This window comes from Ochotona curzoniae, unplaced genomic scaffold (genome assembly GCF_017591425.1).
Source record: "Ochotona curzoniae isolate NIBS_2020 unplaced genomic scaffold, NIBS_Ocur_1.0 scaffold_4683, whole genome shotgun sequence".
Lineage (NCBI taxonomy): Eukaryota > Metazoa > Chordata > Mammalia > Lagomorpha > Ochotonidae > Ochotona > Ochotona curzoniae.
The window spans coordinates 12,200,499-12,225,731 of NW_024467121.1; the positions used below are offsets into that span (position 1 = coordinate 12,200,499).

Sequence of the window (25,233 nt, forward strand, 5' to 3'; positions counted from 1 at the left end):
TGCCACGAGCAGTGGTAACATCTGTCTCTCTCACCTGCTCCAGTCTGCTAAGGTCATCTTGATGGCTTAGAATCAAAAGGGCCCAGGAAGCCTAACTGCCAAGAAAAAAGCTTCCACAGCCCATTTCAGGCTTTAAGACCAGTGCACAACTGTACCTAACAGGACAGATGTGACCACAGAGCCAAGGTCTATGTATTCCTTTCTACTTCAGTGGACAATGGATTCGGGAGAGCTGTGTTAGACCTCCCCAAAGACTCTTAAAATAAGATGCTCTATTGGTATTAAGGCCATACTCTTCTCCATAAATTTCCCACTGAGAATCACTTGAGAAATTCCTGATTTTGTCACCTGTTTATTCTAATAGCAAGGCTCATGGGTCACGAAACACAGGGACAGATTTCAAAGTGGAGTGAGAGAGTGCAAACTGATGATTCAGTACTAACAATACTATTCACATGTTTGTTAGAGTAGGAACTCAGAACGCACAACTCTCTCTCCACTGACTCTAGACAGAGGAGCTCCACTACGGTCTTATCAGATAGCACTCTGGACTATTGCTCCACCCCAGAAAATTAGCTGAAAATCCCCGGTCCAACTACCATACTTTGTTCTAAGCTAAAACTGCACACAAAGAATTTGTTCCACATAAAGTTTTTTTTTCCATTGTAACAGAGCCAAAATCATTGCCACATATCAAACCACTCCCTTGGGCATTATCTATTAGTACCAATTTTTCCAGCCAATATTATTTCCAATATCGCTGAGCTGGATATAGGCCTCAATTAGAGAAGTTTCTATTTCCATGCAGCAAATATAGCTAGCACCAATTTCATAACTCTGGAGCCAGGCTCTTTTCATGATGGGGATTTGTGAGCCAGGCATACTTAGAACAACCACAGCTGAGTCGTTTATACACCAGACCTTCCCTGAAGAGACAGACTTGTATAATGTGAATCTCAGTAACAACATTGGGTTGCATGAAGAGCCTAGATCCCTACTGTGCCCATCATCAACTTAGTGAATAAAGGCATAGGAAAACTCAGTAAGCTAATCTGCCCCTGCTGCACCCTCATTCCATATTGACACTGGTTCTAGCTCCTACTGCTCCACTTCCAATCAGGCATCAAGCTAATGAGCTAGAAATATAGCAAAAGATGGCTCCAAGTTCTTGGGCTTCTGTGCTCACGTGGGAGAGCTGGAAGAAGCTCCTGGCTCAATTGAAGACTGGTAGTCAGGAGCACATCCTGGGTCTTCCACATGGGAGAAATACAATACAAATATTATAGAATAATGGAAAGTATTACAAATTTAAAGGAAAATATAGACATAAAAATAGAAGGAATGCATTGAACCACAATTAGGCATGATCAAAAAAACAGCCTCACCGTGGTAGCTTATAGTCAAACCTTCATAAACAAAATAGAGTCCTCTAAAATTTTCAAATGAATTATACCAGGACACCTTTGTTGCTGAATAACAGCCCGAGCTAGTTGGAGCTCTTTCTATAGAACTTCCAAACTGCATCTGCTCACCAATTGCACAGAAGGCCAATCACTGATATCAGGGAGGTGAAAGAAAGTAGGTTTATATTGCAAAGTACACAGAGCAATGAGCTGAGCAGCTGTTGCATAATCCCTGTGTAAAGATTTAGGGGTCAAGGTTCTTATGGGTTGAAATTAAGGAAGAGAGGTGCATGATCAATTGGTGTCCAAATTCACGGTCAGTGGTGCTTGTGATCTTTCTGAGAGAATTTATGGTGGCCAAGTGGCTCCAGTTGGTATGGGGGTTAAGTGCATGTGGCAGTCATATTCTGCACAGAAACAAATCACCCCAGGCATGCTGGCCACCAAAGGTTCCTGTCTAATGGAGAGCAAAGGACTCCTTGAGTCCAATGGTTGAAAAGTTTGTAAGGCTTGCTGGAGCCTTCAACGAATTTCTTTTGATAAAGGACATGTGAGGACATCTTAGACTAAGGGAGACAGACAATAGGATTGTCCTGCTTTTGCATTTTTGAGATTTGGTTTCATTTTTAGAGGAATTTCCAGCAAATTGAGAGCTGATTTCTCTGTGGGACAGGAGAGACTGAAAACATAATTTATGTTCTAAAAGCAAAAATTACCAACCCAGAATGCTCTACCTAGCCAAGCTCTCATTTATAAATGAATGTGAAATAAAGATGTACAAGATAAGCAGAACTTTCAAGAATGTGCTAATACCTGTCTAGTCTTACAAATTATGATTAATGTGCCACAGAAAGGAGTCGATTAGCATCATGAGAAAAAATATGAAGGTGGAAAACCTCGTGAAAAAACAACTGAAGGAAATTCAATACAAGCTATGAAAATACTTATATTAAAATTTCAAGGGCAATTTGTTATTTATCATTAATAGCTGACTATAAATGAGCTAAATGTCCCAATAAAAAGGCATTGATTGATTCAATTTAAAAATTAAAAATGATTCTGGTATCATGGTATAGCACACTAAGTCTCCACCTGTGGAACCAGCATCCCATATGGGCACCAAATCCAGCTGCTCTACTTCCAATGTGGCTTCCTGGTAATAGTCTTTGAAGGCACTGGAGGAGGGGCCAAGCCCTAGGACCTCTGTACCCATGTGGAAGGCCAGGTAGAAGAGCCTGAATCCTAGATCCTGCCTTGGGAACAGCCCAGCTCTGGCCTTTGTAGCTGTTTGAGGTGAGAACCAATGGATACATCTCTCTTTCTCTCTCTCTGTCTCATTCACTCTCTCTCCCTCTCTCTCTTATCTCTGTAACTATGTTCTTGAAATAAAACTAAATAAATACTTTAAAAAGTGAAGATAAAAAAGAAAAGATTAATCTCTGGGTTGCCTCAAGAAACATACTTCACAAGCAAAGGTGATGTAATACAAAAATATAACAAAAATAGTAATGGGAATTCTGCATACATCCATTACTTACATTATGCTAATCTCTATTGTTTATAGATGCTAATAATGGACTTAATGTAAATCGTTGTATAGCTTAGATATGTAGTCCATAAGACATATAATTATATATTTGTGTGTGTTTTTAGTTTAAAAAATATTTACTTAATTTAAATACAGGGCTATAAATTGTAGAGAGACTGAAGGTGAGTGACTGAAAATTATGGAGTTGATTTACAGGACTCTCTTATTGACAACATACTTAGTTCCCTTTTTCTCTTTTTTAAGCATGTATGTATGTAAAATGAAGAAATGTCATGCATTTCATGTATATGCTTTAAGAGCATAGAGGTATTTATATTCATCTCTCCTTCCAATTATTCCTCCTTCTGTTTTCATTTTTCTTTTACTTTGGTAATAACATTTTTTTCAATTTACTTTATAATCACAAGCTTAACCCTCCACTAAATAAAGATTTCTAAAAGCAGTGAGTAGGAAACAAGCATTACTCAAGAATATAACCAATAACTAATCAGTAATAAATTCTCAATGTATTCAGTTTACTCATTTACTTTTGATTGCTGTGCTCTGTATATTATTTTCCACCAATTAGGGAGAACATAAGATATTTGTCTTTTGGGGACTGGTTTATTTCACTAAGCATAATGGTTTGCAGTTGCACCCATTTTGTTGCAGAAAACAAAGGATTTCTTTCTCTTTTTTAAGATTGACTAGTGTTTTGCCATGTATTATACAGCACAATTTCTTTTTTTTAACATTTCATTATTATTGCTATCATTTTATGATACAGTTCCATGTTCCCTTATCCCCTAGCACAATTTCTTGATCCATTTATAAGTTGTTGAATATATGAGTGATTTGATATATTAGTTATTTGTGTTGTGCCTCTATAAACACTGCAGTACGGATCATTTCAAATATTCTTTTGATTTCCTTTGGCAAAATCGCAGAAGTGGAATGGTTATGTCATATGTTAGACCCATTTTCAAATTTCTGAGAAATCTCCATATTTTCCATTTTTTCTAGTAAAGTACTAGTTTACTTTAACCAGTAATGTGGAAGGTTTTCTTCTCTTAACATCCTTGTCAACATTTGTTATTTTGTGATTGTTAGATGACAGCCATTCTAATGTGTGAGGTAAGACTTCATTGCGGTTTTAATTTGCATTTCCCTGATGGCTGGGTATCATAATTTTTATCTACTAATATTTATATCAAAGAACTGCTGGCAACACTTTCAGGCATAGATGAATTCAGTTTCTCAATCTCAACCCCGCTCAGTTCTGATTACTAAGGTACTCTCCCTGGCTGAATCCCTTGCAACTTTAAAACTTAATGTGCTGAGCCCAGCGCGATAGCATAATGGTTAAAGTCCTCACCTTGAACGTGCCAGGATCCCATATGAGTGCCAGTTCTGATCCCAGCAGCTCCACTTCCCATGCAGCTCCCTGCTTGTGGCTTGGGGAAGCAGTCGAGGATGGCCAAAGCCTTGGGACCCTGCACCTGCGTGGGAGACCTGGAAAGATGTTCCTGGCTCCTGGCTTTGGATCAGCACAGTACCGGCAGTTGCACTCACTTGGGGAGTGAATCATCAGGTGGAGCTTCCTCTCTGTCTCTCCTCCTCTCTGTATATCTGACTTTCCAATAGAATAAATAAATCTTTATTAAAAAAACTTAATGTGCTGTAAATATAGCAAATCTCTAATATCGGTGCCCTTATCAAAAGCTGCCAGGAGGCATCACTGGACTATTGGTCATCTTGCGATATTCCCTTGCAATATAAATCCTCAGGATGTTTGGGCTTATACAGAAAAATCTTTTCCAAACTCTGCAGACTGACAGGCATTCCCAGGTGTATCCCAGCAAGTATTTTGGACTCGCTACTACAATTTCCCACAGCGATCTCCAAACTTCAAGGCAAATCAGTTTAAGGGTCTAAAGAGTCAGAATAAAACAATGCAGGCAAACAATAGTATAAGAGTGTAGGTAAAATTTTTAATAAAAGATCATTTAGTTTTCCACAATGACAAAGCTTTACAGTCATGAATTTATGTCCTATGGGTACAAATCTGGCCAAGGGCAAGTTGCTAAGGAAAGCATTAACCAGAAGAGGGTGCCCAGTCACCAACATCTGCCATGTCCCCTACACCATGGTCCACAGGAAGGAACTTGTAGTAGAAATTATAATAAAGGTCTTCAGGTTAATATTCATCAGAAAATGGATAATTTTGGTGTCCAATAAAGCTGAAATGAGAGGAGCATAGTTTAAACTCAATGACTACATTCTAAAAGCAAAAAAAAAAAAAAAAGTGAATTTTTTGGAGCTATCCAAAAAATTTGAAATAAATAAGCTAACTCTCCATCTTAAAATCTCACATTAAAGAGCATTACTTTATGACAAATATATAACCTCACTCAAAATTTGCACATTATAGTCTTTACCTTGAACGTATCATATTGTACATCCAGAATAAAGAATTCAAACATATACTTTTAACATGATTGTATCTTTCAATTACACAAAGCCATATTCAAGATTAGCTTACATATGTTCTCAATGATAAATGAAATGCAGCTGTGTGTTTATGAACAGGAAACATACGCATACTGTTTAACACTGAAAGAAAAGGATTTAGGATGTATATGTCACTGCTAGCAGTTTGACACCAGTTTGATTAATGCTCTTGATTGCTCCTAGCTCATCATTCAATAAAATACTAAATGGATTTATTTGATAAGACAGAGTTCAGTGTCAAGATGTTTCCTGTGTAATGCACATGTTTCTCTATTTTCCTAACTACTGAAAATATACAGTGAAAACACAATAATTAATTATTATATTTAAAAAATGTGTATTTATGCAAAGTGAATGATTGTGGGAATTATTCATGCCTCATCACTACATGTCTACCTGATTTCCCTGACGTACTTTTCATTTGTCTCTGTAACAGTCAAACATGAATAACTATAACACATCTTTCAATTTTGAATATGTAGACTTATAATAATCCTTGCTTGTGAATGTCTTTGCCAGCTCCTGTAAACTTAGTGGACAAAAGGGGAGTAAGGATCTTTTGTTGGCTGCAAATTCTCTTCTACACTGTTTTTTTGTTTTGTTGTTACTGTTTTATGATCTATTTTGAAGACTTCAACATCTCTAATGAGATTACCATATTTCAGAAAACTGTATTTCCAATAACGTTGTAAAGTCAGCCTTTCTCAGGGTGAACAAAAGTTTTGAGTTCTTAACAAACACAAAAAAAGAGGGAGATTTCAGTATGTTGAAAATTAATTTGCAAACTTGTAAGAACAACTTCATATGGTGAGAATATACATTTATGCAAATGGATGAGCTATGCTTATTTTGAATTTTTAATAGTTTTTCATATAATTTGCTGTACTTCAAGTTAATATTATCATACTTCAGGATTATTGGGTGTTGCTCTCAACATTACCCAAAATAATGGATTATTTTGGCCTTTGATCTTGTTATTAGTGTAATGTTTTAATGTTTGGAAATTCACCACCACATACATTTTATTTTATTTTGGTATCACTCATCCATCCTTCCCCTAAAATGTTTGAATGAGTAATCTTTAAAGATCTCTGAGATCTTTTTTCAAAAGTATTATTGAAATTTTAAAATGTATTTGTAATTTCTTACATGGATAAGTTTAGGGAAGAACATTGTCAAACAAATCTGCTACAAGGAACAGAAGACAATTCACAGGATTTACAATCTAAGCTGATTTTTTTCAAGTACTTTTAAATCCAAGACTATTTTGTACAGATCAGCTACCAAAACTAAATCAGTTGTTCATACAAATGTATATTCAACCTGTACATTAGTTACTGACACTAATTGTTTACTTATAAATCTACAAAAATCTGGAATGTGAATTATCTTAATGGCCTGTAAAATAAACAAGCATGGAGATGACTAAAAAAAAAAATTCCGCCTGGGATCAGACTGTGGAAAATTTTTCAGTCAGGTAAGAATTAGGAAGCTTTGGGAGAAGAGGAAGTAAATTTTAATTTACAACTTTTAGTCAGTCTTCTTTGGTGGTTCCCATAGTGCCTTTTTGCAGACACTATGGAAGTAGAGGCTAATATAGATCTTATATTCCTCCTCAGAACATAAATTCAGGTAACACACTTTGTAAAACTACTTACAAATCGGCAGGATAATATCGAACATTCCTGTTCAATCCATCTAGACTTTTCATGTCTTCTGAAGACAACTCAAATTCAAATACCTGTTAGAGAAGGACAATATTTTATTATTCTTATGTAGAGTATTTGCCAAACTGAAAAATCCTGAGATATTTCAAATATTTTAATACATTAAAAATCACTCATGAATAAAAACTATTCATGGGAATGTAAGTTGCTGCTACAATAATGGAAATTAACATGGAAAGTACTTATAAATATGAAAATAGAACCAAATCACTGCAGACACAACAACCTCATTGGCTTTTATACAATGCAGTGAAATGAGCAAATGAAAGAATATTTGTACTTTATTTTTATAGCAGTTGAATTAACGATAGCTAGGCTAAAATATCAGTCAAGATATTCATCAATCAATGAATGTATGGGCAAAGAAAACACAGCTTACATATATCATGGGATGCTAGTCAGCCTTAAGGAAAGAATCACTATTGCCTTTTCTCACAAAATGAATACCTCTAAGATCATAATGCTTAGGAAAGTAGTCAGTCTCCAAAAATCAAATTATTATATATTTTCTCTGTTTTGTGGAAGCTAATATGTAACATAACAAATACACACATACCACACTGAATGCAAATGCAAGAAATCAACATCCTAAGGTTTCATTACTGTATCTACAGTATTTCTTACAGCTATCTTTGTATGTATTTCTGTGGAACAGTAAACAACTTTTCACTTGTTTTACACTTCATGAAGTTGAGCACTAAGTCATAAATTATGAGATTATTTGACTGTATTTTATCATAAAGTTATTACAACAACAAAGGAAGACACGAAGATAAAGGGATGGAGGAATAGAGAGAAAAAGGAAAACATCCTATGCTTTAGAAATGCAAAGATGAAGTACATAACATGTTGCATATACGCAAATCATAAAATAATTAATAAATAAAACAAATATTGTGTGAAGAAATTCAACATTAGCTTTAGAAGCAAGCTTACAAACTAACTGGAAATCACCTAATTAAAAGAGGATAGGGCCATCCACTATGAAAGCTCATTTAGTCAACTTCCTTGACACAGTTTGATGCTTGCATCCCAACAATAAATAAAAGAACATGGAAAAGAAGAAATGAAAAATGTTGACAATTTCAAAAAGAAAGAAATATTTTAAAAGTTATCTGGGGACTGGCACGATGACCTAGCAACTAAAGTCCTTCCCTTGAGTGGACCAGGATTTGGGTACCGGTTCTGACCCTTGTGGCCTCACTTCCCATCCAGCTCCCTGCTTGGGGCCTGTGAAAGAAATTAAGGACAGCCCAAAGCCTTGAGACTCTGCACCAGTATGAGAGACCTGGAAGAGCTCCTGATTCCTGGCTTCAGATTGGCTCAGCTCGGGGCATTGCAGCTGCCTGGGGAGTAAATCAATGGACATAAGTTTTTCCTCTCTGTCTCTCCTCCTGTATTCCTTTGCAATAAAAAGAAATACAATCTTTTAAAAAATGTTATCTGAAAAACAATGTGGGACTTTAATATCAAGCAACTGCTTAAAGTTTTATATAACAGCTTGTTCAATAAAAAATAGCCAACATATTTCAAATATGAGGAGTTAGAAAACTTTCTGTTTTGTTGGGAAATACAGTTTTGTTTTCCAATGCAATGAAAACACCACAAAATGAAAAGAAACCATTGAAGAGAGGAGTTTACGTACATACACTACCTGGAGGAGGAGGAGGGCCCTTTGATGTGTTAGAGTGACACAGTAAGAGACAGGGAAAATCGGGAAGTCATAAAGAGAGACATCTCTCATCTCCTGGTTTATAGGCAAATGTCTGTAAGTATCATTGCCGGGACAGACAGAAGTTATCAAATTGGAAATCATTTTGTGTTACTTATAAGGGTTGCACATTCTAGACACTAGAGCAATAATTTTTTGCTTTTTCATGGAGTGCATTCTCACCCTCTTAGATCAGAAGCTGAATTTCCATATGGTCTATGAGCACCCCAATGTTCCAGATTCTTTTTTTTCACATTTGTAAATTTTACTAAAATTTCACATGTTGATAATTCCCCCAAATTATCAAAAGGTCATTGGGAAATATTTTATAAGTATATGTCCATTCAATTTCAAATATTTCATGTTATATAGTTGAATTTAGATAACATCCTTTAAACAAAATTACAGAAATGGAAAAGAGATTAATTTATGACTTGAAGATTGAAGGAATGGTAACAAGAAACTATATACTTAACCTCGATATTCCTTTAAAAAGCATTAATTCATGTCAGAAGACTATCATATGTTTTATCCCATAGTATTTAAAAAATAATGATTCATTTAATAAACAGATTTATAAAACAAAGATAATCATTTCATACTGTGGTGAAATATTATTATGTTCTCCCTATAGGAAAGTTAATGATATACATCAATCATAAAGATTTAACTACATAAGAGTAAGATTTTTTAAATCATGGAGCTATACCATGAAGAGAATGAAATTGTTGAAAACATATCTTAAAATATTTATTTATTTGAGCAGCATAATTCCTGAAAGAGAAGAGAATGTAACAGCATTGTTCCTTCTGCAGGTTCACTTGCTAAGTTGTTGCAATGGACAGGGCTAGACTAGACTGGAACCAAGAGCTAACAAATTCATAAGGTCTCCCATGAGAATGGCCAGGGATTGGACAATTGGCCTTTATTACTATCCTAAGCACACTGGCTGGGAACTGGATTGAAAGTGAATTAACTAAGTCAGATGGCTTACATACATGGTATCAGTGAGACCATAGCACCCTAATTCACTGTGTCATACAATGGTTCCAAGAACATGTTTTAATAAATACATATCAGTATGAAGTTAAAGTCCATTGGTCATTGATTAAAGAAATATTTCCCAATATTCCACATGGGTAATCTGCATGCACTTTGGCTCCATTATTTATTACTCTACCACTCCAGTGTGGCCTAGCTGCTTCAAAGGTAAACAGAACTTTACAAATGCAATCGCTTGCCAGTTCTGAGAAAGTCTTGCCTATATAAAATCAAGGCTGGTGCACTGTGCAATGTGATGAAGTGAAGCCTGGAATACTTGGATGCAGGATGAAAAGTACTGTGCTGGGGCCCAAGTGAATGAGACTGACCATTTCCTCATGAAACTGGGAGCCAAAGTGTGCCTTGTGGCTGCATTCAGGTTGTCCGTGACACACCAGAGCCCCTCTCTTTCTCACCAAGTGACCACCACTCTTGAGAGACTGTGGTCTCCAGGCTGCTCAGAACAGGTAGCTAGGCCTGTCTCCTTTGTGTGGAGTAAGCAGATTGTCCTTGTCTCTGAGCTGAGGACTTGGGATGGGGTGGATGTGGATTCGGGGAACCAGGGCTGTGACCAAGGCCACTTTCCTCTCATCTCCTATTCAAGGTCATTCAGTGTAGGGTTGAACTCAGCCCCTTGCCCTGTCACACATGCTCAATCAATTCTCCACAAGAGAGTTTCTCATGTATAAATACATGAGTGAGTGGATAACAAGCACATGAGAGCTCAAGATACAACACAAATGGGGTAAGTTGAGACTGAGTGAGAGGCAATTTTCAGCCTTATAATGATTAGATGAAAAATTAATTTTGTATAATCCTTTGTGAGTAAAATATTTTGTTTCATGATTAGAACAGTTAATGGTTAAATAATACCTACTTGGCTGAAAATGCAGTACAATGGCAGGTGCTAAAACAAGCTGATTTTCCTCCTGTGACATCATATCTCACATAAACACCTAGCTACTTCACTTCCAATCCAGTTCCTTGGTCCACAATGTGGGAGAATAGGAAGAACTATGGCTCCAAGCTTCATACTGGTCCTGTTCTTGCCTTTGCAGCCATGTAGTAAGTGAACCACTGCATGGAAGATCTTTCTCTTTGTCTCTCTATCTCTCTACTTCTCTCTTTCCATAATTTGATATTCAAATACAATGCATAAATCTTTAAAAAAAATACATACACAGTTAGTTCATTTAAATGGGCCAATATTGGAGCAAGTGCTGTAAAAAACAGGGAAACTAAGTGAAAATACAGACTTGTAAATTTTAACTATGTAAATTTTGACATTGCAAATATATGTAATAATTTATAAACAAAAATTATTGATTTTAAAGCACTAATTTCATAAAACACATCATTTATATTATGCTACCAAGCAAATTGTCATTTAATGCCAAATTTTGATGCCCTGTTTGCTGTCCAATTATAATTATGTCTACTCATCATGTCTCAAAAATGGACCAAAACTTGAATATATGAATGAAGACTTGGCTCAAAGATATCTTACAAAGAATGAATAGTAAGGATAATCTGTAGGATACTTGATTCCTCCAGTCTCAGTTTCTCATTACCTGAATGTTCTCTTTGATCTCCCTCTCAATGAAGCTCTTGGCCAGGACCACAACTCCACGTTGCAGCTGGTAGCGAAGGACAATCAGGGCTGGACTTTGTTTGTGCTTTTTGGCCAAGGAACAAACCACTGGATCTTCCAAGAGAACTGGGAAACTCTGGTCCACCCTTAAATGGAAGGTAGAAAGGCTGAATTCCTGAGCCTGAGCAGCTTAATAAATGGTTTCCAAAACACACATGGAGCCCACTAAATCAGTGCTTATCAAAGGTAGTCCTTGAACCAGCAGTTCATATCATCTGATGTGTTGCTACAAATGCAGAGTAACCCCTCTCTATGTCATCTGAGAAAAACTATAAACCTACCCCAATTAACTATGTAAAGATTGTCAAAAATATAATAAAAAAGAAAAACTATAAACCTACCCCAATTAACTATGTAAAGATTGTCAAAAATATAATAAAAAAAGAAAAACTATAAACCTAAGTGTTTATGATCTATAGTATTTCATAAGCAGTGATTTAACCTTTCTGTTTTCTTTACCATTTTGGATCTCGACTTGACCCCAGAGCTCCATAGGCCACCAGAACAATGTCCTTGGACTTGCAGAAATCCAGCAGTTTGCTCTGGTTGAGATAGGGATGACATTCCACCTGCAGAAAGTTTCAAATATCAGAATACATTTAATGCTAGCTAATAATAAAATAAATGGAAACTCAGAAAATAAAAATAGCTGCATTTAGAATTGAAACACAAAATTAGACAAAATACGACCAACTAAGATTTTGTTAAATTTTGCATTGAAGGTTGTATTTTATTTGAAAGACAGACAGAGATAGAGAAAGAGGGAGAGAGTGAGGAAGAGGAAAGAGAGCCTCTAGTTACTGGTTCACTTTCACAAATGACCACCACAGCCGGGTCTGACCCAGGCCTAATGTGGTGCCCCAAACTCTACCTAGGTTCCCCAGTTGATGGCAGGGGCCCAAGCACTCGCAATAACTTGTACTGTGTTAGATGTGTTTCCACATAGCTAGGTTGCAAATGGACAGTGAGAACATGAACTTGTCCTCCATGTGGGCTGCAGGCTTCACAAGCCTATCTCACCATGTTGTGCCTCACTGACAGCCCTGCAATAAGGATGTTTTTAAGTAATAATTCTAAGAGTTTGTTTCCTAGAAATGTAAAAACAAGACATTCCTAAGAAAAGCAGATCTGTGACTAGATCTTGGTTGTACGATAAGAATGCTTTTGTGTTAAGTAAATGACAAACACCACATGGGGGAAAAAGAAGTCATATTTTGCAATTTGGACTTCAATGGTGCCAAAAAACAATTATTGTTTTAAAACTTATGGGAACTGATGAAAAAAAAAAGTCATTACAATAGAATTCTTACCACTTTGACTACATTTCAGCATCTAACAAATAATGAGGAAAAAAAAAATTCTCACCTGAACAGTGAATAAAAACCCATAGGTATATAGTTACAAATATGTAAAAAAAAAAAAAAGGGAAAAAGGGTGACAGAGATGACAAAGATTTACACCTTATGATGGTTATTACTACAGCATTAATAATTAGAGAGTTATTAAAACTGATGCTGTCTCACAGGAACAATTATAATTCATGATAACTTAATGAGCAAATGTAGAGCAAATAAAACAAAAAGCTCAGCTGAAATGCAAATAACTTAGCAAACCCCAGAGTAAAAATCATTGAAGATAAAACATCACCCATGGATGCTCATTTATGTAGCATTATCTGTTGCATGTTATCAACTGATATTATCAACAATTACAGTGCGTGAAATAGATATTTGCTAAAGGAAGATGTGGTTCTTACTAGCTTAATAAAGTGACCAAAAATAAATTGCTAAGTGTGGGACAACCTATCATTCTGATTTCTCTTAGGATACCATTTTGGACTGTCTTTGTTTACTGCCCATCAGATGTTTCTAAAGCCACCTTTGCCATGGATGGTGCCTTCTGCATCACCTTCAGCAGTCAGTGTTCTAGGCATCCGTCTAGGTACTCCACAATGGTCTGGAACAAATCTATCTTCTCATTGAGGATTGTTTACTGACAAGTTCCCTTCTTGCTCATATTTACTTCCCACTTATTTCAGCACATATGTCTCCCAACCTTTTCACTAAGACATTACCAAGCCAAGAGGTAACTTATGGCACTACTTGTTGTCTAACCAGACTAAGGCTCTGCCCATAAAACATTCATTCTGAACTATATGTGGAATAGCAGTGAAGGGCAAATGGATTCCTGCCACTGGTATAAAAAGAAGGGTTTGAAAATAAAAAATAAAAAGAAGAAGGAGGCTGAGTGTCCAGACCTGGTTGCACACAGGCTTATACTTGAGTCCTGGCTTGTTCAGAATCATTTCCAGCTGCTTGTGGTTGAAGTTGGATACCCCAATGGACTTAACCAATCCTGCATCTTTGCACTTTTCCAATTCCTGAGAAGAAAGGTTATGAAGAATGTTTCCTAAATGGCAAAAATATCATAATGACACAACAGCAGCATCGAAAAGAACACTGTCAAGAGATTATGAACAGAGGAGAAGATGAGAGAAGAGAACAAGTCCTTGTGTCCTATACAGACAATCAGAGAAACTGTTTTACATGAAAAGAAATCTGAAATAACCTTGCTTGCCTCTAATTCTCCAATTCTGTCTGTGCCATCCCAGTTCAGACTTACACCTTCCCACCTGAATACACTAACTCTTAACAATGACATGATCCTGCACTCAAGAATGCTCGATCTGTCACTTTAATTGGGACCCTGTGACTCCATTCTGCTGTCTTTGCATTTGATGTTCCCAATACTCACCTCCCAAGTGGCACAGATATCCACTGTGTCATGTATAACTTTTCCTTGTTCATCTTTTGGGAATAGCTCCTCCCCAGGCTAAAACAGAGATAAACATGTATTCACAATATTGCCAAATTCGCACATCCACACCATGAAATAAACACCCAGATACATTTAGGTTGGGAACAGTAGACTTCAGTCAAATACGCAGGGCGACATTCCACAGACATGTATATTTTCAGTGTGCTTGTCTATGGCATGGCTAAGAATGTTATTATGCAGCAAGTTTGCTCTCTTTTTGTATCTACACTGTGTGTTAATGAGAATAATATCAAAATTCTCTAGGCGATAGAGGATTGTTGTTATTTTTTCTGCTCTATCAATTTGCTTAGAGAAAATACATCTTTCTTTCACTATGATAATCAAAAACTACATGACCTTTAACTGCACCAATAATGGCTTGTAAGTTTCACCCAGGCTAAAGAGTCAATGAGTCTTACCTCCCCAATAATACATACATTAAACAGCAAGCACTTGGATCAAAAATCACAGATCAATACTCTGTTCCATAGCAACAGCAACACTAGAAGATGTAGAACAGCTATCCAATGGTAATTGCCATAGTTTTGACTTGTGCCTGAGTCAAATTAATCATTGTTGAAAGGCTATGAGAAAATCTTTAAACCAGGGGTAGTGCAGTGTAAAAACTGAGAGTACAAAAGTATTTTTTAAAGTTACACAAAATGTGTGCATTACTGATGAATTGGGTTCTCCTTTTACATAATCCAACTAATGATATTGCTGAAGACAATTTGAGTGGTAACTATACATTACATATTAAACTTCTGCAAATATGTCATTCATTAAAATGATGGTTGTACAGGTAGCTAACATGCAATAAATTTGATGAGACTTGCTGCCTACCTTCATAGCTGCTGGGTAATGCATAAGGTACAGATCAACATAATCCAGTTGAAGTTTTTTCAGTGACTGTTCCAAGCCTTTTCGGACCAGCTCTGGTCGAAAGAAAGTGCACCAAAGCTATAGGGGTTAAACATAGGAAAAGATGCTCAATGAATACATTAGCCAAGTTGCTTTTTTTTTAACCTAATATTGAGAATTAGTTTACTACTTAAGCATTACTAAACGCAGAAACAAATTGACCTCTTCATTTTTGGGATTTTCTGCACTTTGACACTTCATCAGCACCTCCAACATTTGATTGGATATTGCTAGTAAACAGAATAATCCTTGGTGGATATTACACAGAAGAGAAATATGCCATCAATTAGCAGTAGTGGCAGTTGTTTTTATTATATTTGTCATGTTTTACAAAGTAAAGAGCCAATGATATTACAAAAGAAACAAACAGAAACATTATAAATGAAAAAGCAAATAAAACACAATGGGAGACACTAGCAAAGACACAGAAGGCATAAAAAGGAACAATTGTCTCAATGAGAGATTTTTTCAAATACCTACATTAAATAAAAAAGAAAAATATAAAATTACACATTGAAACAATGTCCTGGATCTCTGGAATATGTTTCTGGAATCCCCAAAGGAATGGTACAGAAAAATGGCTAAGAAAACCTTGTCAAAGAAATAACAGTAGAGAAGTACCCTACATATAGAAAGTTATGCACATATAAACACATAGTGTCTAAAACCACAAAAAGCATAACTAGCAAGGATCTTCAACATACTACATTTTACTCAAACTTTGAAAAAGTGGAGAGTGTCACAAATTTTTCCAAATGGCTGGAAATACTGCTGAGACTGCTCTTCTGTCTGCCCCCTTCTTCTATATAAGCTTGTGACTTTTTTTGAAAAAATAATCTTTACATAGTTGATTAGGACACAAAGGGTCAAGGGATACAGGAAAGTGGGTAAGATCATAGCTTCCTCATTACTTTTTTTTCTGGATCTGAGGTAAGGGGGGGAATAAAGGGAAAAGCCCACTCAGCCTCCCACCCATCCCAGCACCTCGACATGGGACATGCTCTGAGGGTCCTCCTCAAGTGGTTTTGATAATCCAATAGTTCTGAATTGCTGCCAGCCTCGCCATTCTAAACATGGTTAAATCTTTCCAGAATCCACTGGCTGACACAATGTACCTTACTCTGTCTGCCCAGATTTTCACTGCCAACACATGGCTGGGGTAGATATCAATGTGTTTTGTCCTCCGTCCTGTTGTGGTTCCAGGTATCCTCTGCAGGTTCCATTAGACTGCCATATCCTCCATGTGCACTTGGATTTTCTGTCTATGGTTCCATCTGAGCCTCTGAAGAGGCTCCACTTTGACACTTGCACTCCATTGTCAGACCATGGAACCTGCACTTCTCTTACGGTTGGGGTTCTAAGATCAGCAGTTCAGTTGGAGGGATTCACAAAGAAACCTTGTCTGAGGTGATCCCAGGCCTGATTCCTGTGTGTGCATACCAGTACAGGGTCCAGAACAGCCCATTGCCCCAATCAGCTTATGCTTATGTTGGTGATTGCAATGTCTGGGTCAGTTCTGTTTCCAGCCCCATCTTCTACAAGAACTGATGGGTGTTGCAATTCAGCCTGATTCTGCCCACCACACACTCGGCCCTCACATAAACCAGTGGGAGCTGTAGCCTAGTCGGGGCAACCCCCCAAAACACCAACTAGGCCTGCCCCTGCCCTGGTTCCCGTGCTTTCCAGTATGTGCAGCAGACTGGTCTAGTCTGTCCCACATCCCATTCAGCATTCGTACATGTCAATGGGCATTGAAGCCTAGTTCAACCCAACCAGCCCCACTCTCCAGTCCACACACCTGCTGGTGGGTGCCGTTCTGTCTAGCCACGTTTGCCCAGTCCATGCTCGCCTGTGGGAGTGGTAACTCAAGAGGGAGGTACCCACTGTTTCCCTCCTGAGCCCATGCCCAGATCATGTGCTTTCCAGGTGGTTCTGCAGTATAGCTTGACGGAATTAGCCCCCGATGCCAGATATGCCAGCTGATGTTGTGGCAAAGCCCGACCAACCCTCACCCACTCTGATCTATGCTTGTACCAGTAGGAGCCATCAATCCAGCCTGGCTTTTCCCTGAACTAGCTCACATTAGGCCCACAGGTGTTGTAGCTCTGCCTGGACTGGTCTTCCCACACTGCAACTCAGGCTATCCAGTAGAAGTGGTATTCTAGTAGGGGAGCCCTCCACACTTCCTCTACCAGCTTTATCCCTTCCCTCCCGGGTCTTGCATGTGCTAGTTGGGTGCTGTGTCTCGTTTTGTCATGGCCTGGCCCACCTTTGCTTTCACCAGTGGGTGTTCTAGCCTGGCCTGCCCCAGCCCACCTCCAAATCCAGCTCAAGAAGTTGGGGCTGTCACACAAACCAGATTGCATGAGACTAGTAGAGGAGCAGATGGAGCAGGGTCAGATTCCAGCACCCTCCAGCGAGTGGTGGGACTTGTGTATGCTGGGTCAAGACAGGCTACTGCATCCAAATGCAAAGGTTATGAGAGGCAAGGGATCGGACCAAGCTGAGTTGGAGCAACCACGGCCAAATGCAAGAGTTATAACTGGGAATACATCTAGTTGGGGAGCTAAGGTTATGCCCTAGCTGGGTTTTGGTTCCCACTGATAAGCACGGGGCTGAAATGGGAGCTGTGTTTTTGTCTAGAGAAGGCTGCAGCATAACTTGTCACAGTGTAGGCTGGGGCTGGGTTCCCAGACTGGGCTAGAGTCCAGCACCCACTGGTGCTCATGAAGACCAGGGTAGGGGTAGGACGGTCTAGGCTAGGTTTTTGTCCCTGATGAGCCAGGTATGAGCTATGTCCAGCTAGACTGAGCTGCAATACCCAACAATAATAACTGGAATGCACTGAAGGCTGGTCAGATAAGGCCATTGTTCCTGCTAGATCAGGAGTTGGACTGTATAGGGCTGGCCCATGGACCCACCCGTGTGCACAAGATCTTGCACTGGGAATGGTTCTAATTGAGGAGACTGGGAAACTTCTCCTTCGGGACACAGTGCATGCAAGTGAATACAAGAACCACGATAGGGAAAGCCCAGACCAGGCCAGGAATGGTACCCAGCGGCATACATTTGGCATAGGTTGGGGGCGAACCAGGCAGGGCCATTTCACATCACCCACTGGAAAATCCAAGCACCAGAACCAAGTGTGGGTCATGCCGGGTCTGGTCGCAACACACACCAGTACACGTTATGGCTGGGACTGGGTGCTGGCTGGGTTGGGCTAGGCTTTAGCCCCCAACAAGCTCGTGAGTTCCTTCTGATAAATGGACAACTTTCACCACCAGTTTGTCTCCAGGGTTTCTGCTGCAGAAGAGCACTGTCACCTCCCCGCTCGGTGGTCTCAGGGTTTGCTGGACAGAATACCCCCAAGACCCTTAATTAAAAAAAATGGAGATATATTACACAACATGAAGGATTCATGGTGATATTCATAATATGAATAATGAAGGATAAATTTTGTCTTACATGGTATGATTCAATGAAGTAATATTTAAGTCTACATAGAAAATGAAATGCTTCAATTACATTTAATCCTCCATTGTAAATTCTAATACTGATGTGTATACATTCTAACACATTTCATTTAATGTAATTATCTCTAGTTCTTTCCATACTGTTGCAAATATTTACATGTTCTTCTCATGATTGAATAATGTTCCATTGTGTTTATTTCACATGTTTTATTTGTTCAATCACTAAACAAGAAAACAAAAAAATTACTTTGGGAAAGCTTAGCAAAAATATGTGGAGGATCTTTATAATAAAAACAGCAGAACACTAAAAATGACAAACAGAGAAGACACAGAAAAGAATTGAAAAGCATTGTACATTCATGGATAGGAAGCACCCTACCAAAATATCTGTAACATCCAGCAGCCAAAAGAACTAGAAAAATAATCTTCAGATTAATAAGCATAGGCAGGCATTGTGGGACAACACTTTGAGCTTGGTGTAATGCTAGCATGCTATATTAAATGGCTCATTCAAGATTTAGCTTCTGTATCAGATTTAGCTCCCTGTTAAGATGCATATGAAGACACATGACCTTGGCCCAAGTGCTTAAACCCCTGTAAATAACATTACTTAGGGAAACCTAAATAAAAGTTCTGAATCCTGGTTTGGGCTAGCCCATTCTGGATCGAAATGAATCTTAGAGGAGTATCACACATTTCAAGTAAGTGAACCAAGAATCTACATTTTAGACCTGAAATTGTCAGACTTGGAGGAAATATTATAGGCCATTAGTATTAAGGAGATACTTCAAATACACAAGGATAAAAAATTTAAAAAGACAAATAGTGTTTTACTAAGCTAACGAGTTCTGCACAGAGAAGTGATGAATTACAAAATGAAGGTAAAAGCAAAAGAATAGCGGATAATATTTGCAAGATATCCATCAAACAAAACATCAATATCCAAGATATATAAGAGGATGAATACACTCAATGACAACAAAAAGTTCTGTTTAAAAAATACACAGGAGCTGATACGGTGGCATACAGGTTAATCTTCCGTGTGAAATGCCAGCATGCCCAATGGGGGCCATTTCTAGTCTTAACTGCTCTACTCTTCAGCTCCCTACTTATGGCCTGGAAAGCAGGCAAAGGCCTTGGCAGCTGCAAGTATGTGCAATGCGATGTGGGAACTACTCGCTCATGGTTTGGACTGGCCCAGCTCTTATCCTTTTGACATATAAGGAGTGAACCTGAGGAACGAAGATCGCCGTCTCTCTCTATATATATATAATTCTAAGTTTCAAGTAAAAACTAATAAAAATACTTTTTATACAAAAAAGAAAAAGTGAGTAAAATCATTTGCCAAAATAATATGCAGGTTCACCAGGTATCAGGCGAATGTAAATAAAAAACTCAATTATGACACTTCTTCTAGGGCCCGGCGGCGTGGCCTAGTGGCTAAAGTCCTAGCATTGAACGCACCAGGATCCCATATGGGCACTGGTTCTAATCTCAGCAGCTCCACTTCCCATCCAGCTCCCTGCTTTTGGCCTGGGAAAGCAGCCGAGGATGGCTCAAACCCTTGGGACCCTGTACCCGTGTAGGACACCTGGAAGAAAAGAAGTTCCTGAATCCTTGCTTCGGACCGGCCTAGCATCGGCTGTTGCGCTCACTTGGGGAGTGAATCACCAGATGGAAAATCTTCCTCTCTGTCTCTCCTCCTCTCTGTATATCTCCATTTCTAATATAAATGAATAAATCTTTTAAAAAATACATAATGGAATCTTATTCATCTGCAAAAACGTGTGTTCTATGTATGTGCAAAATAAATACATAAAAATAGGACACTTACTTCTGTGGCTATCCTATTATGTAGAACATAGATTGTCTTCACTAAATTATAATATTTATATGACAATATAACTTTATCTCTTCATTACATTATTATTCAAGAATCTCACATTTTGTGATATTTATATCTTGTTTACAAAAATATTATATATGTGCGTGCATATATCTACAACTGAACACCACAACATGTTTAAGAATTAGATATAAAATAAAAATCAATATGAAATATAAATAAAATGTGCAATTTAAATATATTCCCAGAAGTGGGGAAATGGGGTCACACAGCAGGCATACTTTCAATTGTTACAGCACTCTCCAAACTGACTTCCTCAGTGTGGTACTATCCTATATTCCCACCAAAGTGAAGGGGCTCACCTTTCTTCCCACATCCATGCCAGCAGATGCTGTTAGTAGAGTTCTGAATGTAGGCCAATCTCACTGAGATTAGGTGGAACTTCAATGTGATTTTTATTTGCATTTCCCTGACAGCTAGAGATATTGAACATTTTTTTATATGTCTGTTAGCCAGACAAATTTGGATTTGTTCTTTTGAGAAATGATTGTTCATGTTCTTTGCCCATTTCTTCACAAGGTTATTTGTCTTCTATCACTCAGTTTCTGAAGCTCTTTGTAATTCCTGGATATTAGTCCCCTCTTGGGAAATGAGCTATGCATATGAGAAAAGTATCTGTAACCCTATATTTATAACAGCACAATCTAGAATAGAAAAGACATGGAAGCAATCCAGATGCCTATCCAAAGAGCAGTGGATAACGAAATTATGATACATCTACTTCATCGAAAACTACTCAGCCATTAAAAAAAATGAAATCCTACCATTTGCAACCAATTGATCCCTGCTAGAGAACATCATATTCAACAAAATAAATCAGACTCAAAAAGACAAATCTCTTATGTGCTCTCGGTTATAAAGCAACCATTATGCAAAATATAAGAATAATAGAACTTTTAATGTTGTTTTTGCTTCAACTCATGGGCTTTAACATTTTATTTTTATTTCTTCAAAATAGATTCTTTCCTTTTATTAAATTATTCTTTGGCTTATGAATCATATAGTAGTATTATTTTCTCCAAGAAGTTTTTTCATTTATTTTCTCATTTTTTCAGCTACACATTAGTAACTCAGTATTTAACTTCATGGTGATGAAAATTTTTAAAATTAATTCCGGTTGTTGATTTTCTTTTAAGACTATACATTTAAGTGAATTTATAATAACTGTGTAATATAGACTGTCATAACTAGATGTGAGGATATAATGCAGTATGCATCTCTCCTTCCAAATCCAAAATGAACTCCCAATGAAGTTTTTACATCTATCTTGACAATAGGAAGCTGGACCCTATCACAGTGCCCATAAATGCAGTGTCAGGATACACTTACATAGCAGAAAGATGGACTGCTTATGTAGGACAATAATATTGTAATAATATGGGGAAAACCAGTGGTGGTCAGGGGATTTGGGGAGGGAGTAAAGGCAAATCCCAGAGCCTATGCAATTGTGTCATTAAATGAAAGACAGAAAGAAAGAAAGAAAGAAAAAAAGAAAGCAAGCAAGAAAGAAAATAAATATGGTTTTAATTTAAACAAAACTTTAAAAAATGCGCCATTTAAATGCAGAAATAAAAGCAACCCCTCAGACATTAAAACCCAGAATAGATAATTATAATTCCCACAAATCACATCTCAATAATTAGAACCCTTATACCTCAAATATAGAATACCTTGGAGGTGTAGAATATGTCTTCTCTCTTCACGGTGCCATCTGCAATCTTGCTGCGGATGGCCTTACCGACTTCCTCTTCATTTTGGTAGGCATGAGAAGAATCTATGTGGCGAAAACCAACATCTAAGGCTATTTTGGTGGCCTCCCCAGCCTCACTCTTAGGAACCTTGAGAAGTAATAAAATTGTTATCTGTGGATACGTGTATCTAGCTCAGGCATCATCAGTGATCTTTACAACAACCGATGTTTTCCTCATGTATGAGAAGAAGTTTGCAATTTGGTATATCACAACTTACACCAAGAAATAGACAGCTCAGGAAACTCGTCACAAATGTAATCCTTATTAGCCACTGGAAGCAAAATTCCTGAGGAACTATGCTTGCTTTATTGATATGATGAAAGGGTACAAAGAATGCAGTAAATTTAATACAATGTTTTTTTTTTACTAATACTAGGGAATTCACAAAAAAATGAAAACAGGAAAGAGTTAAATAGAATATAATGTGGAAAACTTGGTTCAAGCTTCTGTGCATCTTCTTCCAGTGAAATGATCAGAACACAACAAATTCTGTGGATATGAATTTTATACCCTTTTCAAATTATCTGTAAATAAACTGTATGTTGAAAAACTCCTAGACACTTTAAGGAAGGGGTTGTGTCCCATAGATACCATTAGCTTTCGCTGTAAAGAAGAGAAGCATACAATCCACTGTTTGCAAAAGCAGTATAGCTGCTGTCTAAATACAATTAAGTTAAGAATGAGGACTAACACATGTTTCCTGGTGACAATCAGAGCAAGGTTGAAAATAGGAAAACAGTTGATAGGCAGCAGGATTTTAATTCTGTTCTACAGTGATTCTGCCTTCCCTGCTGTGCTCCAACCTAAATAGCTGCTAGCAACAAAGATTGTATACTCAAGGGACTGTGCTGTGCCATATGAGCTCAAGCTGCCACCTCAGACACCAGGATCCCATATGGGTGTAAGCACCAATCCAAGCTATTCCACTTCTCATCCATTTTCCCGCTACTCGTAAGCTGGGAAAAGTAGAAGATGCACCAGGTATTTGAGTTCCTACATCTAAGTAGAAGACCCAGGGTAAGCTCTTAGTTCCTGGCTTCAACTTGGCACAGGCCTGAAGTGAAGGCATTTAGGGAGTGAATTAATAGAAGCTTTCTATGACTTTCTGTCTCTGCCACTCTTGATGCAATTCTACCTTTTAGATAAAAAAGTAGATCTTCAAAATTATATAGTCAAGGGCTATTGACTTTCATGTGAAAAACTAAATCAATTTGCAAGGAATTGTATGCCATCCCTTGAAAGAAGAATTACTATTTTTAGATAACATAAAAATAAAGTAAGGTTTAAAATTGTTAGCATTCCAAAATTGATATAGATATTTGTAATTACAAGTTAAAGATCAATGATGTGAATAAAGCTGTTTTCCATTGGCTTGAAGAATTTGAGATGCTAACATAATTCAATACATTAAAAATTAAACACAAACTAAATCCTCCTGCCCTCCCTGGCAGAAATCTACTTTTCCTAGATGTGATAACTCTCAGACATTTACAAGTGCCAAAACTTTATCTGCTGACCTAACCTGGTCTCCTTATGTCAACTCACTCTAAAAACTACTGACATCTTCATGTGCTTCCTTAGAACAACCTTCATTGGTTTCCTTGAGTTGTACACAAGAATAAGCTACAAGTGCAAATTTGAAGTAAACAGTGCCATGTTGCAAAATAACATAATCCTGGGATAACGTCTCTGTGTGTAATTCCCTCCTTGTGCTCAGTTTCATGAATAGCACTATACACCATATAGCTTGGAGTCCTATGCTTCTTTACAAAGTTGTTAAAAAGTATCAGAGTATTGCTCTTATTAGTTTCCTATTTTCCCCCTAATACCACATTGTATTTGAATTCAGGCAAGTGGCTCAGACTTAAGAGTAGTAAGATAAAAATCTGCTTTGCCAAGCTCCAGGAGTTATTTTATGGTACTTGATTAACTCATGTATAGAACAGCACTAGTCTCTTTTCTCATTTTTTGCTTTCTACAAATCGAGAGAAAAAAATTTTCTTGCACTGTACCCTAAAAAAAACATTACAAGAGAAATCATTCTATCTTCATTCATCTACTAGGTAAACAAGCTGAGAGTTCTGCTGAACATTTATTTTCTTTCCTTCACCAAAGTGAGCAGAATGAAACAGAAACAAGTAAAACACAAGTCTGAGGTCACCCGGGAGGAACTCCAGGCTCTGACTGTTATGCAGAGAAACATTGTGCCTAAGGTAAATTTTCTGCATGAAGTTGCTCTAATCTGGAGAACTGAAGAAAAAGTAAAACCTGAAGAGCTGCATAGGAACTGGGTTTCGTCAAATCTAAGTCACCTTTCATTTAGCATAGTTTCAGTTTGTTGTGTTCCCTAAAGCATAAGTAACTCAGATTACCTACATTGTCAGGTGCATAGGTTCCAAGTCCCAGCGCAGGAATGAAGTGACCATCATTTAATGCCACACTGTGATGTTTGGGATCCATTGCTTTCAGCTTCACTGGAGAAGCACACTCTGCTTCTTTCTGCTGCTGTCCAAGAAATAACAGGAAGTGAACACACTGCTGCCTGTCCAAAGTCTGCAACGGAGGGGAGGAGTGAATTTAAAGCGATATTTAACATTTAAGCAAAAAACTTGGAAGCAATTCATTATTATATATGAAAGAGATTTTTACCACTAACAAAAATGAAACCATTGCATCTATTATTTTTCTTTCAAATGTCTCTTTTTGTAAACAATTAACAAAATATTGAAGAAACAAATATTGGCTTCATTAAACCACAGCAACAGCTGGCATTCATTCTCTTGATCTTTTGCT

The 25,233-nt window shown here is 37.6% G+C and overlaps 1 protein-coding gene across 2 annotated transcripts; it reads right to left on the minus strand.

Annotated features, from left to right (window-relative positions):
* Window positions 1-4,902: 4,902 nt before the first annotated feature.
* Window positions 4,903-24,952, minus strand: LOC121148044 (prostaglandin-E(2) 9-reductase-like). Of its 2 annotated transcripts, none has more exons than XM_040968019.1 (9): window positions 24,817-24,952; window positions 22,360-22,527; window positions 15,233-15,349; window positions 14,327-14,404; window positions 13,830-13,952; window positions 12,032-12,141; window positions 11,493-11,658; window positions 7,108-7,183; window positions 4,903-5,177 (listed from the first exon to the last, which is right to left on the minus strand). In XM_040968019.1, exons 1-9 carry the CDS (start codon window positions 24,898-24,900, stop codon window positions 5,071-5,073), a joined length of 1,029 nt encoding a protein of 342 aa, XP_040823953.1. In that variant the 5' UTR covers window positions 24,901-24,952; the 3' UTR covers window positions 4,903-5,070. The 2 variants fall into 2 exon arrangements, with proteins under 2 accessions (XP_040823953.1, XP_040823954.1); XM_040968020.1 differs by having other exon boundaries at window positions 4,903-5,171; window positions 7,101-7,183.
* Between the last annotated feature and the right edge of the window lie 281 nt (window positions 24,953-25,233).

Coding starts and splice junctions, on each gene's coding strand:
- LOC121148044 (XM_040968019.1), bottom strand. CDS start 24,900: ATGGATCCCAAACATCACAGTGTGGCATTAAATGATGGTCACTTCATT. Junction 22,528..24,816: donor GAACCTATGCACCTGACAAT/GTAGGTAATCTG, acceptor TTACTTCTCAAG/GTTCCTAAGAGTGAGGCTGG. Junction 15,350..22,359: donor ACATATTCTACACCTCCAAG/GTATTCTATATT, acceptor TAACCCCTATAG/CTTTGGTGCACTTTCTTTCG.